The sequence below is a fragment of the Amia ocellicauda genome, chromosome 13 (genome assembly GCF_036373705.1).
Source record: "Amia ocellicauda isolate fAmiCal2 chromosome 13, fAmiCal2.hap1, whole genome shotgun sequence".
In the NCBI taxonomy this organism is placed as follows: Eukaryota; Metazoa; Chordata; class Actinopteri; order Amiiformes; family Amiidae; genus Amia; species Amia ocellicauda.
The window spans coordinates 30528361-30543890 of NC_089862.1; the positions used below are offsets into that span (position 1 = coordinate 30528361).

The following is a 15530-nucleotide window of genomic DNA, read 5'->3' on the forward strand; positions in this document are numbered from 1 at the left end:
AACGTGTCTATCCAAATGTTATTCAGCATGTGTCACAGTGGTCCTGGCCATACTTCATTTTGAATTCAGTTTAAATTCCCTGCACTATAGAACTCTAAGAGCTTTTGAAGAAAACTTTAATGACAGCCCTCAATGCTGGCTTTTCCCATGTGAGTCTGCAGCATTGCATTGAAATCAACCAAATTACAAATACATCTAATATGTATACATTTTTGTGACGGCCAAGTACAAACCAAGTGCATAATGATCATTCATCCTCATAATGCACCCAGGTGGGGGCAATGTGTCTGTTTTCAACATCACAACCTCAAACTAGTGAATTGAGAGAATACACTTTCAATCAACATGAATCCTGATATTCACAAAAATATTGGGACAACAGAAAGCAGAGCTTCAGTTGTGGACCCACCGGGCATTATATTTGTTTACCAGCAGCTTCTTGTTTCAAAGAATCAATGCCTTAAAAGAGAAAACTATGCAAAGATTGCGGGATAACATCTTGAATACAAATACGGACCATTTCTCCGTGAATCGGTATTTCTGAATCTAGTGTTGCTGACTGCACTGTCTCGCTGTTGTTAGTATTTATTTATTGTCTGTGGCGTGCAAATGAAACACGGCCATAATAACAATCCTCACCTACAGTGCACGCCTGGGAAGCAAATCTGACGTGTTGCATTGGGAAGAAGGTGTGAGAGTCCAGCTCCTGTAGGTGGATGCAGCTCCACTCCGCACATGTGAGCGCTGTTTGCAGGAGGCAGTTAACAGCTTGCATTGCAGTGCTTATGGTCATTTTGATGCAAGAACTGGTACAGGGGGTTATTTCTGACAGGGTAACTTTTCCTAGCAGTGATTCCAGTAGGGGCTTCTCTTGGAGGTGGAAGTGCGCTTGAGATCACTGTCTCCATCTGTCCCCGAAGCCTGTCTTTCACCCCATGCTCTCATCCTCTCCCTTTCAGACTCGACTTTCCACAGACAGAGAGGCAGCTTGCTTTGAAAATGCAGGGACGCAAGTTCTTGGGATGTGCTTACATAGGGATGCATTTATGGACAGCTTTCTTATTTAAAGGTAAGGGATGCAATGATTTGCTATATTATGTATTTATTATCATATTTACATCTGATTGAAAACATGTGCGGTTTTCCACTGTGAATGAGAGAGTGATGCTATCCATTATAAGCTTCGCTCATTTTAAACACTGCGTTAAAAAGTTGTTTAAGAATATTTTTAAATGGTATGTAAGGAAATGTGTGCTGTATGATTGTGTTTGCGACCAATGGTATTGTATGTATTTATATACCGTCATAATTAATTAGAGATACATAAGCACAATGGTGCGACATTTGATTTATGTATAGCCTATAGTATGTGTAAGATACACTTCAGCGGTATTAAAGTATGTGTTTAAACCAAGATACAGCACTGAATCTAATCTAACGCTTCGTCCTGTAAATGTGCATTTTGAACAATAAACAATCCAAGCAGCATAGCTAACTTTTACTATTGCAGGTCTTAATATTCAGACTATAATTGAATAATATATTTATTTAGGTTTCTTTCAATTCTTCCTTATGAAATGAAAAAACGAATCTACACTGAATTTCACGATATTCTTTCCCCTTTGATTACAAATATGCATATCATGAATATATCATTTAATATATAACTTAAAATAAGCTATGTATTTGGTTATTATTATATTCTATTATTATTAGATTATTGTAAGCTATACCTCAGACATACAATTATATAAAATATACTGAGGTATAATATATCAGATTGTTGTAGTTTGCTACAGCTTTTAATAATACAATTAGAAACTTATTTTTTAAATTATTAATACCTGCCTTTTTATTGCATTTGTCTTATCGATTACTGATTGGTTAAAAAAAAGTTTGTACAGTCAATATATAGTATGATCAATCTACACATATTTACAGTTGTCAGGGCAAGAGGCAGTTTGTATACCATTTTGGGAAATGTTCCATGATATAGAAATGTTTTTTCAAATATTTTCTATTGGTCTTAAATGTAACAAGCACTTTTGCCAGATAATAAGATTTCCTACTCCTGCATATGGCCTTTTTAAGACCCACAACATCTGGTCACCTCAGGAGCACAGATCCGGCATTGCATCCAGTCTGTGAAAACTGTGAGGATACCTATGCCATCCCTAGGTCTATATTCAGTTACTGTTCAGATTTTAAATAGAGACACTTTTTAAGACAGGATTAGATTTATTCGATGAGGTACTTTATTAACAATTGATGTCAGTAAGCTTTTTTAGAGGATTGCATATTTAATTTGAGAAACGCTTAGAGACTTCCTGAAATATCTAATATTTAAAAGCCATTAAATGTTTGTAAAATGATATATAAAATACAATAAATTATTAAATCAAATATGTGGCAAACCAATGATTGGGGGAAAATACCCCAGTATCATAGGATATGTATTTAATTATCTAGATAATCTGACAGCTATGGATGTGTTTCTTAAACATTTCCTGCTAATTGCTGAGAAAGATAGTAGATTTGAAGAGACAGTTCATTAATCTTTATAAGGCACCCAGGAGGGGGGGCAAGGTGTCCGTTTGAAACCTCAAACTAGTGAAATGAGAGACGCTGAAAAACACACTTTCAATAAATATTAAACCTGATTTTCCCAAAAGTATTGGGACAACAGACACAAATAAGAAAACCCACATGTTCACCATGTGTTTAAGAAGTTGTGGACCCACTGGACCTGATATTTGTTTACCAGAAGCTTCTTGTCTCAAAGAATCAGTGTATGGAAATCTGTCTTTAAAGAATCACAGTTTGACGGATTTCCAGGAGGACGTTTTGCTTGTCCTCCTGCTGTTTAGTTTCTTATGCAGGGAGAAAAGTTGTGCTCTGCAATCTCTTCCTGATTAGCAGTTCATGTTTATCCCAGAGGTCCAGACTTAAGCATGCCATATATTATTTTCAACACTCTACTCCTTGAAACACTGTGTTACACTTAGCTTTTTAACATGGTATGCTGTCATTTTGGCATTTGTGCACACCCTCAATGCTCTATTGATGCTGGCAGGACATTGCTGAGTTGTTGATACCACTATGCATATTGGTGGCCATGGCACCTTCACAAAAAACAACCTCTGTATACAATGTGGTGCACTTGTGAAGTAGGCTTTCCTATTACATTTGGCAATATAGTGAAACTGAACTTCTTTTAACACAAATGATCTTCTGGCAGACAGTACTTAAAATAAAAAATGAAAGAAAAGACAAAAGTATAATAAAATTAACCACTGCAGTAGAAATGTAGAGAGATATGTCTGCAACAAAACAATACATTGCAACAAACCCTCCAATGAACACTTATTTATCGTACAATTAAATATGAGGTAAGTTTCTGTCTTGTGGCAAATGTTCGGGATCTTTAAGTGTAAACATTTTAATGAGAGCATCATACTTTTTTGGATGCGTAGGCTGTAGTAGCATGCCATGAACCAGTTTGTCTCAGAAGGCTCAGAAACCTCATCTTAGTGTAATTATCTGGAACAATCAAGAATTAGTCATGCATCTGTAATAGAGTTAACATCTGCCGAGTGACCATGTCAGAGGTGTAATGTGTTGGTTGCCTTTCTCTTGAGTGAAAGAGAAGTATTAGATGATGCACCATCTTTCATTTAAATGGAGGAAAAAGGGAGGGAACATCACCATCAATGCAAGCTTTTTGAATAGAACACATTCAATCATATAATTTGGGAACAATATGATTGCTGTCATAAGTACTGAATATTCATTTTAATGATGCAGTTGTTTGGTGTTATTTCTTTGGGGGGGATGAAGTTCATAAGGCAGAGATGATTCATCTTTGCACCGAGGGCATACTTTGTCTTTTTTGTGTGTTTTCAAACAGAGGGAGATTAAAACATGATCAAAATGTTTAATAGGGTGATTCAGAACTAAACACAGAGAACCAAATGGTCCACCTTGTGAAGTGTCATCAGGTATGTATGGTAAATTATTCAAATTTGACAGGAATGATGCAGCCCTTTGTAGATGTCTGTTTATACTTGGGTAAAACTGTGCTGAATCACAGGCTACTTTTACCCTCTGAGGCCACCATACATTAATTTATTTTCATTTTAGAAGCTGAAACAGAGGTACACTGTCCACTTTTCTATTGTCTCTTCAACACCTCATCCTTTTGGAATTCGAAGAGCCACAGTAGTGGGTTTGTTTAGACTTTGATTGTGACTCAAAAGCCGTACTCTAGGGGCAAGTGGCTCATTCAGTAAAAGTCTTTGTTTGGACTGCTAGAATGGCCCTACACCCACACTGGTTACATTGTGTTTTAAAGCGATCTCCTGTTAGAGGTCAGGAGAGGGTGGCACTGATTTCGATGGGGTTTTAAATGAAAGATGAAGAGAAGGACAGACCCTAGTCTCGTTCTCAATTTCCTGTTAATGAGCATCTCTTTTCCTGGTTCATGTTCCTCCACTCCCAGTCACTGCCTTTGCAGCATCCCTTTGCTTCAGTCCACCTAGGATCCCAGGCCGAGCACCGGCTCCGGCTCCAGCACCGGCTCCTTGTCGGTGGAAAAGCGCTACTAGTGAGGGGGTTCCCATGGCCTCGTCCTCACAGGTGAGCCGTAATTCCCTCAGCCACCTTCCATAATTTACTTCTGACGTGGGGTTGTCCAGTCTAGGGTTTGTGGAAAAGTTGACCAAATATTTCTCACAAACTAGGAAGTGCCCCACCCCAAATGTCAATTACCATTTTTTTAAACTACTGTAAGCTTTGAGTCTGTAATCTTTAGCTGACTACACACAAATGACTACTTTTACCACTGGGCGGTTGATGGTCAATGCCAGAACGGCCACTGTCTGACCTCCGTTGGACAGGAAATCCTTGCTATGTGAGTTCTAGTGCCAGATTAGAAATAAAAAGCAGCTGACATGAGGGTACACATATGTATACTGCCTTCATCTCTCGTTGTTCTATTTAACGTATCAGTCAAATTGCATGTAATGGGGCAAAACTAATCCCAAACAACGTTTCATGAATATATTTTGCAGCCTGAGGTCAGTGCAGTCTCTGGGTGGAAATATCTTAAAATGTACATAATTGTAGTATAACAAGCAGAGGGTAAGAGAATCGAGAATTTTCTGTTGGTTTTCAATATAATCTTTTAGAGGGAAACATCTGAGATTTTGAGACCATTATTTAATTTTTTGTTCACAATGTAGTTGTTAAATTAAATTATTAAAAAGGCACCAGCTCTCAATTGAAGGCAAGATAAGGGATACCTGCACTACTACTTTAGTAATTGACTTCATACCAAAAGGATACAAAATAAATTGTATTTTTTGGGGTGTTTTTTATATTTAGAAAAACAATCTAATCAATTGAATACATTCATTTGGTTGATGGGGATTTAATTGCAGTTATTAGCATACTGTGGAGAGGATCATCAATGCACAGTGCTGCCTACAGGATCCAGTGGTTCATAGATCATCAGAAAGATTGAGTGTCCTGCAGGACGGTGTCTCTTGTGTCTCTGAATAAGGGTTTGATGATGCCTGTCTAGCAGATGCTGAATGGGTGATTGGCAGGGCCGTTTTGCATAACTGAACAAGGAAGTTGCTGCAATCTTTCTCTCCCAGGTCCTGTCAGGAAAAGCAATGTTAAATCTACGGCCTTTGTGTTTATTACATCACTAACACAGAAAAATGATGATTGTTATGAGAGGAAGATAAATATGTTAATAACATCAGTTTAGAGCACAGGGCTAAACTCATGCAGACCTCATTTGTATGACCCTTCAAAAAATGTTTGCAGGAGGGGATGGTGATGTTACTAAATATGCACTACATCCTACAATGCTTTTGTTTTTTACAGGCCACTTCATTAACTCATCAAGACCACACAATGTGTTTCTTTCCTGCTGTTTTTAATTTATGAATTAGTTTACATGTTACGGATGCTTCAGTGACAATCAACCGTGCATCCCCTAGGTTTCTATTCGGTGTATTGATCCCTTCAATATTTGAATTCTCAGCAATGCCACAGAGGTTTGGCACAGGACCCATAGTTCTTACATTTAAGCTGGATGTTAATCAATATTTAAAGTTTTTGTTTTTGTTTTTAACCTTGAGTACTAAGAAATAAATATAGCCTAGAGCAGGGGTCTCCAGACCTAGTCCTCTGTTTTCTTCCCAGAAAGAAGTCTACATGGCAGTTTATTTTGAATTTGAAACATAATATTATATAGTATTTTGACAAAGCTGATCAATTGTACTATATTCATGAAAGGTAAAAATCAATTACCAAAAACATGAATACAAGCTTTCATTCTCATTTAATTGAAGAAGGTCATAGGATAAACGATTTCTATCTATATATTCTTTACAAACTGTACTAATGCGTAATGAAAATATGCACACAAACATCTGTTCCCTTCATACATACTTAAAATGTTATGTACCTGTCAGAACATCAATTAGATTTGATTAGTTCGTTTTCAAAAGACCAGAATTGTACTATTGTTGAACTTCTCTAAACAAACTCTAAGTGAGATGCAGCTCTTTCTGGAAAACAGTAAAAGGCATTGCTTCAAACAGTCCTTGAAGAAGTAAAGCATCCAATAATCTCATAGCATCAGGGTTGGAAATAAAAAGTTTACTATTAATAACCTTTTTTGTTGCAGAGCAAAGGAAGGTTCAGTACATCTCCTAATATGGTTCTTAAATGATAGACTCACATATATTTTATTTGTATCTATCAAAGTATATTAATGTATTGTTTTGGACATTCATTACTGTATTGCTATGCTGATAAACTGTTTATCTGTGCCTTTTGGGTTAATTAAATATGCAGATAAAGTAATTTTTTAGGGCAAAGTTTCAGGAACTCAGCACTGCCTGTGGTTTGGTGGGCTTGGGTCAATTTTCAAGGCTTGAGGGGAACAGTGACTCCTTTGGCTTAGTAGGTTTCTGTGAGCCCACACAGTGACATTGATTAGCCCTTCCATAGGATGCTATAGATGTGTTGTGTGTGCGGCCGAAAAGATTAAGGGTGGCATCAGTTTTGGATGATGTGTGTGAGGTTTGTGAATCTTTCCTGCCACAGTCCAGGATTGGTGAAATGTGTAGCTTTACAATTTGTGACACTAGATTGGAAGGATGTATTTATAAAGAATTACTGATGATCCCGATTAAAATATATATATATATATATATATATATGTATAGTTATACACTCACCTAAAGGATTATTAGGAACACCTGTTCAATTTCTCATTAATGCAATTATCTAACCAACCAATCACATGGCAGTTGCTTCAATGCATTTAGGGGTGTGGTCCTGGTCAAGACAATCTCCTGAACTCCAAACTGAATGTCTGAATGGGAAAGAAAGGTGATTTAAGCAATTTTGAGAGTGGCATGGTTGTTGGTGCCAGACGGGCCGGTCTGAGTATTTCACAATCTGCTCAGTTACTGGGATTTTCACGCGCAACCATTTCTAGGGTTTACAAAGACTGGTGTGAAAAGGGAAAAACATCGCGTATGCGGCAGTCCTGTGGGCGAAAATGCCTTGTTGATGCTAGAGCTCAGAGGAGAATGGGCCGACTGATTCAAGCTGATAGAAGAGCAACTTTGACTGAAATAACCACTCGTTACAACCGAGGTATGCAGCAAAGCATTTGTGAAGCCACAACACGTACAACCTTGAGGCGGATGGGCTACAACAGCAGAAGACCCCACCGGGTACCACTCATCTCCACTACAAATAGGAAAAAGAGGCTACAATTTGCACAAGCTCACCAAAATTGGACAGTTGAAGACTGGAAAAATGTTGCCTGGTCTGATGAGTCTCGATTTCTGTTGAGACATTCAGATGGTAGAGTCAGAATTTGGCGTAAACAGAATGAGAACATGGATCCATCATGCCTTGTTACCACTGTGCAGGCTGGTGGTGGTGGTGTAATGGTGTGGGGGATGTTTTCTTGGCACACTTTAGGCCCCTTAGTGCCAATTGGGCATCGTTTAAATGCCACGGCCTACCTGAGCATTGTTTCTGACCATGTCCATCCCTTTATGACCACCATGTACCCATCCTCTGATGGCTACTTCCAGCAGGATAATGCACCATGTCACAAAGGTCGAATCATTTCAAATTGGTTTCTTGAACATGACAATGAGTTCACTGTACTAAACTGGCCCCCACAGTCACCAGATCTCAACCTAATAGAGCATCTTTGGGATGTGGTGGAACGGGAGCTTCGTGCCCTGGATCCCACAAATCTCCATCAACTGCAATATGCTATCCTATCAATATGGGCCAACATTTCTAAAGAATGCTTTCAGCACCTTGTTGAATCAATGCCACGTAGAATTAAGGCAGTTCTGAAGGCGAAAGGGGGTCAAACACAGTATTAGTATGGTGTTCCTAATAATCCTTTAGGTGAGTGTATATCGAGTCACGAGCCACAACAAAACACCTACACTGCCTTGAGGGCACACAAATTGATTAAATTATCATTTAAGCATTTGAGAATGAGTGCTGTACCAATAAATTCAAGATTCATTTCAGGATCATTAACTAAGTTGCAGCTGGCCAGATGAATCCATTCATGTCCAGCAGTTTGACTAATATGGCCATTCAAAGCAATCAATTTGAATAAAATGATGAAGTGATACACATCATACTGAGCTTTTAATTCTCAAGAAAATATGGGTCAGAAGGAATCTCCTGATTTTCCACTCTTTGGGAAGCTTGAACACTCATTTGAAATATGCTCTCTCCTCTTTTTTCGTCTCCTGTGATGGTGAATAAAATTTGCATCATTTGGTAATAATTAAAAGTTTTTCCTCACGGTTACGCAAATACAATGTTCTTGGTCTACAGTTAAAAAATAATCACATTTAAGTCCATGTATGCTTTGATACATATATACGGTTGTATCACAGTTTCGTATTCTAATCTTAATTTTTTGTTAAAGATTTTTGATTTCTTGGATCTGTATTCATAAGCTGAAGAGCTGGTGAATCACTTCTCCCGATTGCATTGTTCCAGCTCTCAAATTCGGTGGGTGAAGCATTATGGTATACATAATTGGCAAACTTATTTTTCTGGCCTGAGGGCTGAATTCATTCTTCAAGCTATTCAGACATGTTGGGAAAAGTTCTGAAGGCCTCCTTCAATAATTTATCTCCATGCTTTGCTATAGGACTAATCCAACAAGATAATGCTGCTTGCCACATATTACTTACCAGCAGTAGATTGTATTCAAGAACCTGGGTTACCTTTCTCAAATGGCCTCTGTGACTTAAACACAGCAAAACATGTATGGACATTTTAAGTGAAAGTGTCAGGCAATAAAATTGTTCTTCAAAAGCAGAACTGCAGACAAAATTGCCTAAGAAATTGAACAAGATTGGAAGTGCCACCACTTACCTGTCAACATCTTGCCTTAAAGGGTCTTAAATGTAATTTGAGCAATTGGAAGCCCTACAAAATAGTACAAGTTTTTTTTATTACATGAAATGTATATTTTTTTAAATAGACTCTGAGAATACATGCTGATTGTTTGAACGTTTACGTGTAATCGTTCCCATCGCTCACCTTGCTGCACATATGAGATCTCCATGGAAAAAGATTCAATAACATGACATTTGTAAGAGGATGGAAGGATGGGAATGGTGGCAGTTTGAATACTTTCAGATGAGATAAGCTTCTAAAATGCCTTGGAAAGACACTAATCCCGGACAATTGGTCAAAAGAGCATTGGATAACCGACATGCAAGATATATTTATGAATCTTACAGCTTTCAGAGCTGAAAAGGAGAGAAAACAACAAGCCATTACTAATGCGAAAGGTTTGGGATTATTTGGCTGGTACACTAACAGGAGTCATAGGACAGCAACCATTTTTATACAATAGCATTTAACCTTTATCAACACAATGATGTTCCTAAATATACAGATAGAGTTAATCAAACATAAAATAAATAAGGAGAGAAAGAATGAGCACAAATGCAAGTTTACTTTACTTTTCTCAGTTGCCCAACTGAACACCACTGAAATTATATGAAATGATATGACTGGAAAGACAACATTTCCAGTAAAATGCTAGCAAAAGCAAACCCCTGTTGCATTCATATTGGAGAAAGACAATAAATTACAATCTAATTAATCCGCTTAATGTGATTCCTCCTTTCTTGGTTGAATTTCAGTGGGACTTTCAGGTGACTCCATAATTCTTATATCAGACAACGTGAGTGTGCATTTACAGCTCTGCTCAAGAGGTCATCCAAAATCTAAAGAGCTTGTTTATGCTGACTACACTAAATCATTTTGGGAGTGTGGATAAGTGAATTTCCCATGAGCACGCTGACCCATGACACCAAGCTAGGAAAATGAGCCCCAGTTTGATTATGTTTTCAGTTTTAAGACGACATAAATTAGCTTTCTCCTTGGCAACTTGAGACCATTATCTTAATTTATTTAAGATGATGTCCTTGTGAAGACGGAAACACAGCCAACATTTTGGCAAATAGGTTAGCAAGAAGGATTTGCATTTCCTCTACTTTTTCCATTCGTTTACCTGACTTTAAATATTGTTTTCTATGCCAATTAAAACAAGGCCCTTTAACTGCAGAGTTTGCTGTCCTTGTTTTTCTCCTTGATCTGAATGAGCATTTATTGTACTTTGCAAATTCAGTGATGCACAGTGAGGAGTTCATTGCTCTGTAATGATGATGATTTATATAAATCCTTAATGAACCTTTAAAAGGATTTTCATTAATTTGTTTTGTATTTTATATGTTTGATCAATTTAGTATAGTATTCAGGCTGAATGTCTACTTTGTGATGCAGGCAGATTAGATGTCTGCTACCTAAATACAACCTTTTGTATATTTGTACATTTCTTTACTGTACATTTCATTGAAAATACTTGCTTAAATTAAAAAACATTTGTGATGCGCACATTTTCTACATGTGCAGTACACGAGAACGGCCAAGTCAGAAACAGATCAGCAAAATTGGAATTTGAAATCACCCAAAAGAGCCAAGTTAGGAAAACAGGTCAGTCCTATAAAGATTTGATATGACATAAACACATTTCAGGCTAACTTGGTTCCCTTTGCCATCATAAATCCAAATCTGACCACAGCAAATCCTTGAAAGAGAGTGAGGGACAGTTAGTCCATACTTTAACTAATCCAGGTCATATCACATCTTTATAGGACTTAATGGGATTATTAACTTTGGTCTTTTGACTGATGGCATCTTTATCTGTCCGATTCCTGTTTCTAATGCGGCTTGTCTTGCAAATGGGAAAAGTTTTAAACCAATAAACCACTGCCACATTTTTATATTTTTACTACTTCTTGCTTGCATGTTTCTGTCAAAGTGTCCAATACTTATTAACATAAATATACCCAGCAGGCACTCGATGTCATTTCCAAGTTGTTTCGTGGTTGAAATCTAGTTGCAACGTGGATCAACAAGAATACAACTACTATTCAACGTGGTTTTGGCAACGATTAATCAACGTCAAAATATACATTGCTTTCAGGTTGAATAGACGTCGTGACAGTCAAAACAATCAAACAGACCCCAGATAACAAACACAATATCCTCTCAAACAAATGTATTTCCCCAGTCAGTACTTTTTTCATAGGTGTATTTTGACTGACATGGTAACAAATGCGCAAAATTCCCCTTAATAAATAAAACATATATATGTACGTATATATATATATATATATATATATATATATATATATATATATAATGCTACTCTATGATAAACCGATTAGCCGATGAATCAGATAGAGTCAGAAAGGGTTATTAAATAATCAGCCAATCAGATGAAAGCGGGAAAGCCTCTAGACTTGAACAGCCTGGGAACAACCTCCATTTTAACTGTGCTGGCTGTACGGAGGAAGGATTTCTCAAGTAAGAGTATATATATTTTGTGTAGGCTATTGAAAGGGTCTTTGCTGCTTGAATGTTTAACTGCTATATACTGTAGAAATTGATGAAGCTATATAATTAGAATTTAAGCACATTCCTCTAAAGGAAAAATATTTGTGAGAGTTCATTAATTTAAATTAAGTAATTAACGGCTAGTTTAACTCAAATATTTTACTAGCAAAATATTTCAGTGCAGGATAATAAAACTGTATTATGTGTGCATTAATCAAATGTATTATCAAAATAGTAACTGCAATTAAAATATTTTATCAGTGACCGTTGACGATTTTAGAAATTTGAAAAATGTCAGCGTGCATCGTTTTTTTGTTTTTGTTTTTTTGTTTTACTTCAACTGTATTTCAACTGGAGACCTGTATAAAATATATTGGAAAAACTGTGGGTGTGTGTAAACGTGCTCTCTAACCATAACTTGAATGGAACTAGTTTTAAAAAGATTCATAGCATTTTTAAAATCTGTTTTTCAGGTGGTTTAATATACACTCTTAGATGTAATGTGTAGAAATTCTACACAAAAAATTTGTTAATAGTACTATGACATGTTTTGTGTTATTTTCTACACAATATGTGCAGGGTACTGTCTTTCTTCTAACACATGACAATAAAGTAATTTCAGCCAAAAAAACGATGTTTGGAGTTTGCATTCTACGTTCATCCTGTGTTTTTTTCCTCTACTATTTTTGTATAGTTAACACCAAGAAATTGTATTTTAGTTGTTTACTATTTTTCTCCCCCCCAGATTAACTCATGTTATCTGTCATCACTCACTCTCTCTCTTTTTCTGTGGTTGTTTGCATTTGCTGATTAAATTGATGTTGAAGGAATGTTGACAATTTGACATTGATTCCGTTTGCAAATCCAACCAATTTGCAACTAAATTTCAATGTTGTATACATTAGATTACATTAGAAACAACGTTGTTTCAATGTCATATTTCAAAGTTGACTAAACATTGAAAATTGATTGGATTTGCAAATGGAATCGACGTTGAATTTTGTCAGGGACAAGATTGTAGACCTACACAAGGCTGGAATGGGCTACAAGACCATCGCCAAGCAGCTTGGTGAGAAGGTGACAACAGTTGGTGCGATTATTCACAAATGGAAGAAACACAAAATAACTGTCAGTCTCCCTCGGTCTGGGGCTCCATGCAAGATCTCACCTCGTGGAGTTTCAATGATCATGAGAACGGTGAGGAATCAGCCCAGAACTACACGGGAGGATCTTGTTAATGATCTCAAGGCAGCTGGGACCATAGTCACCAAGAAAACAATTGGTAACACACTACGCCGTGAAGGACTGAAATCCTGCAGCGCCCGCAAGGTCCCCCTGCTCAAGAAAGCACATGTACAGGCCCGTCTGAAGTTTGCCAATGAACATCTGAATGATTCAGAGGAGAACTGGGTGAAAGTGTTGTGGTCAAATGAGACCAAAATCGAGCTCTTTGGCATCAACTCAACTCGCTGTATTTGGAGGAGGAGGAATGACCCCAAGAACACCATCCCCACCATCAAACATGGAGGTGGAAACATTATGCTTCCTCGGGGGTGTTTTTCTGCTTAGGGGACAGGACAACTGCACCGCATCAAAGGGACGATGGACGGGGCCATGTACCGTCAAATCTTGGGTGAGAACCTCCTTCCCTCAGCCAGGGCATTGAAAATGGGTCGTGGATGGGTATTCCAGCATGACAAAGACCCAAAACACACAGCCTAGGCAACAAAGGAGTGGCTCAAGAAGAAGCACATTAAGGTCCTGGAGTGGCCTAGCCAGTCTCCAGACCTTAATCCCATAGAAAATCTGTGGAGGGAGCTGAAGGTTCGAGTTGCCAAACGTCAGCCTCTCAACCTTAATGACTTGGAGAGGATCTGCAAAGAGGAGTGGGACAAAATCCCTTCTGAGATGTGTGCAAACCTGGTGGCCAACTACAAGAAACGTCTGACCTCTGTGATTGCCAACAAGGGTTTTGCCACCAAGTACTAAGTCGAAGGGGTCAAATACTTATTTCACTCATTAACATGCAAATCAATTCATAACTTTTTTGAAATGCGTTTTTCTGGATTTTTTTGTTGTTATTCTGTCTCTCACTGTTAAAATACACCTACCATTAAAATTATAGACTGATCATTTCTTTGTCAGTGGGCAAACGTACAAAATCAGCAGGGGATCAAATACTTTTTTTGTTGTGTTGTGTGTATGGCCAAAATCCTCTGCAGTTCACTTATAGACCTCTTTCCAACTTATCTAGTTTGAGAGAAATACTTGAACCCCCCCAACAGATTAAACCCGCACCTGTTCTCTGCATCCTATAATCACAAACTCTCCACCCTTCACATAATATATAAATCATTTTCCAGGAACAAGATCTCTGGCTTTAAATGCAGCCACATCTAGCATCCTGCTTAGAAAACAAACAAATCAAAACAAAAAAACAAATATGGATGCACACCTCCTCAGAGATATATATGTATATACACAAGAGCAAAACACTCAGGTTTGAGGCAAGCTCACAGTACAGAGATGACTCTTGTTTCAGGCATATAAATGCCCTTGTAAATTCTGACTCAGTTCACATCTCGTACTATTTTCGAATTTTAAGTGTGGCCTGTGACACAATTTCTCTTGAGGCGCCTTGACCCCCTGCATCAGTTTAACTGGCACTGCGTCATTTTAAAAGTCATATTCCTCTACATGGAAGTAATTTCATAGCTTGACATATCTTTCTCTCCCATTGCAAACATTAACTGTGGCATCCTGCAATCTTTTTATTATGCCCTGTGCTCTTTGTGATTCACATTACCCCTATGTACCTGAATTCAGTGAAGTAATGAGAAAACAAATGTATTTTTAAGTGGCTCTCTCAGCATCAATAGCAGAGTGCATTTTAAACTTACTGTTTGTCAGTGGATTTTTTTTTAGCGCTTATTTAAAAGGAGCTAAAATGAGGCCTTCAATGTCCCCGACTGATGCTGAAAAAGTTGTGTATTCTTTAACCTCTCTGTAACATTGTGATTGTAGGTATTTCTGGTTCTCTACTGTCTTGCCTTTGAATTTTCCAAAATGTTACAGTCATGGTTCTAAAGATAACCAGGAAAACCCATATGATAGAATCCCTAATCCCTAACGTTTGAATTGATTTTAAGAGTTTACTTTTAACTTACAAGGTCTTAAAATACTTATTATCACTCTACCCATTTACACTTTAATCACATTATAATCCTCCTTCCAGGTTCCCAGAGTTAAGTTATGCTCAAAGGTTGAATAAGCATTGTCCTTTTCTACCCTGTCTATAGAATTATGTGTCTGCCAGGATTATATATTCTGAATAAGTCTCTCATTCAGTCTTACGTAACAGATTCTTGAAATGTATTTCTACAGACTATACATTCATTGTTATTTGTATTTTCATACATTGCAAATGGTGCCATCTATGTCACATTTTGTTCTTAGTGATGTAAATTAGGTCCTTGCTGTAGATCACAGTCCAAACTCAGATCAAGTCTCTGAACTTGAACTGAACATAACCTCAGCAGTAC

The 15530-nt window shown here is 37.5% G+C and overlaps 1 protein-coding gene across 1 annotated transcript in view; it reads left to right on the plus strand.

Moving 5' to 3' along the window:
• The first annotated feature begins 462 nt into the window (after positions 1–462).
• chrna8 (cholinergic receptor, nicotinic, alpha 8) overlaps positions 463–15530 on the plus strand; it is an 89169-nt gene continuing 74101 nt past the window's right edge. Inside the window, exon 1 of the mRNA XM_066720586.1 lies at positions 463–1069. Coding sequence (XP_066576683.1) covers positions 1000–1069 — 70 coding nt within the window. The 5' untranslated portion in view covers positions 463–999. The remainder of the gene's footprint in view (positions 1070–15530) is intronic.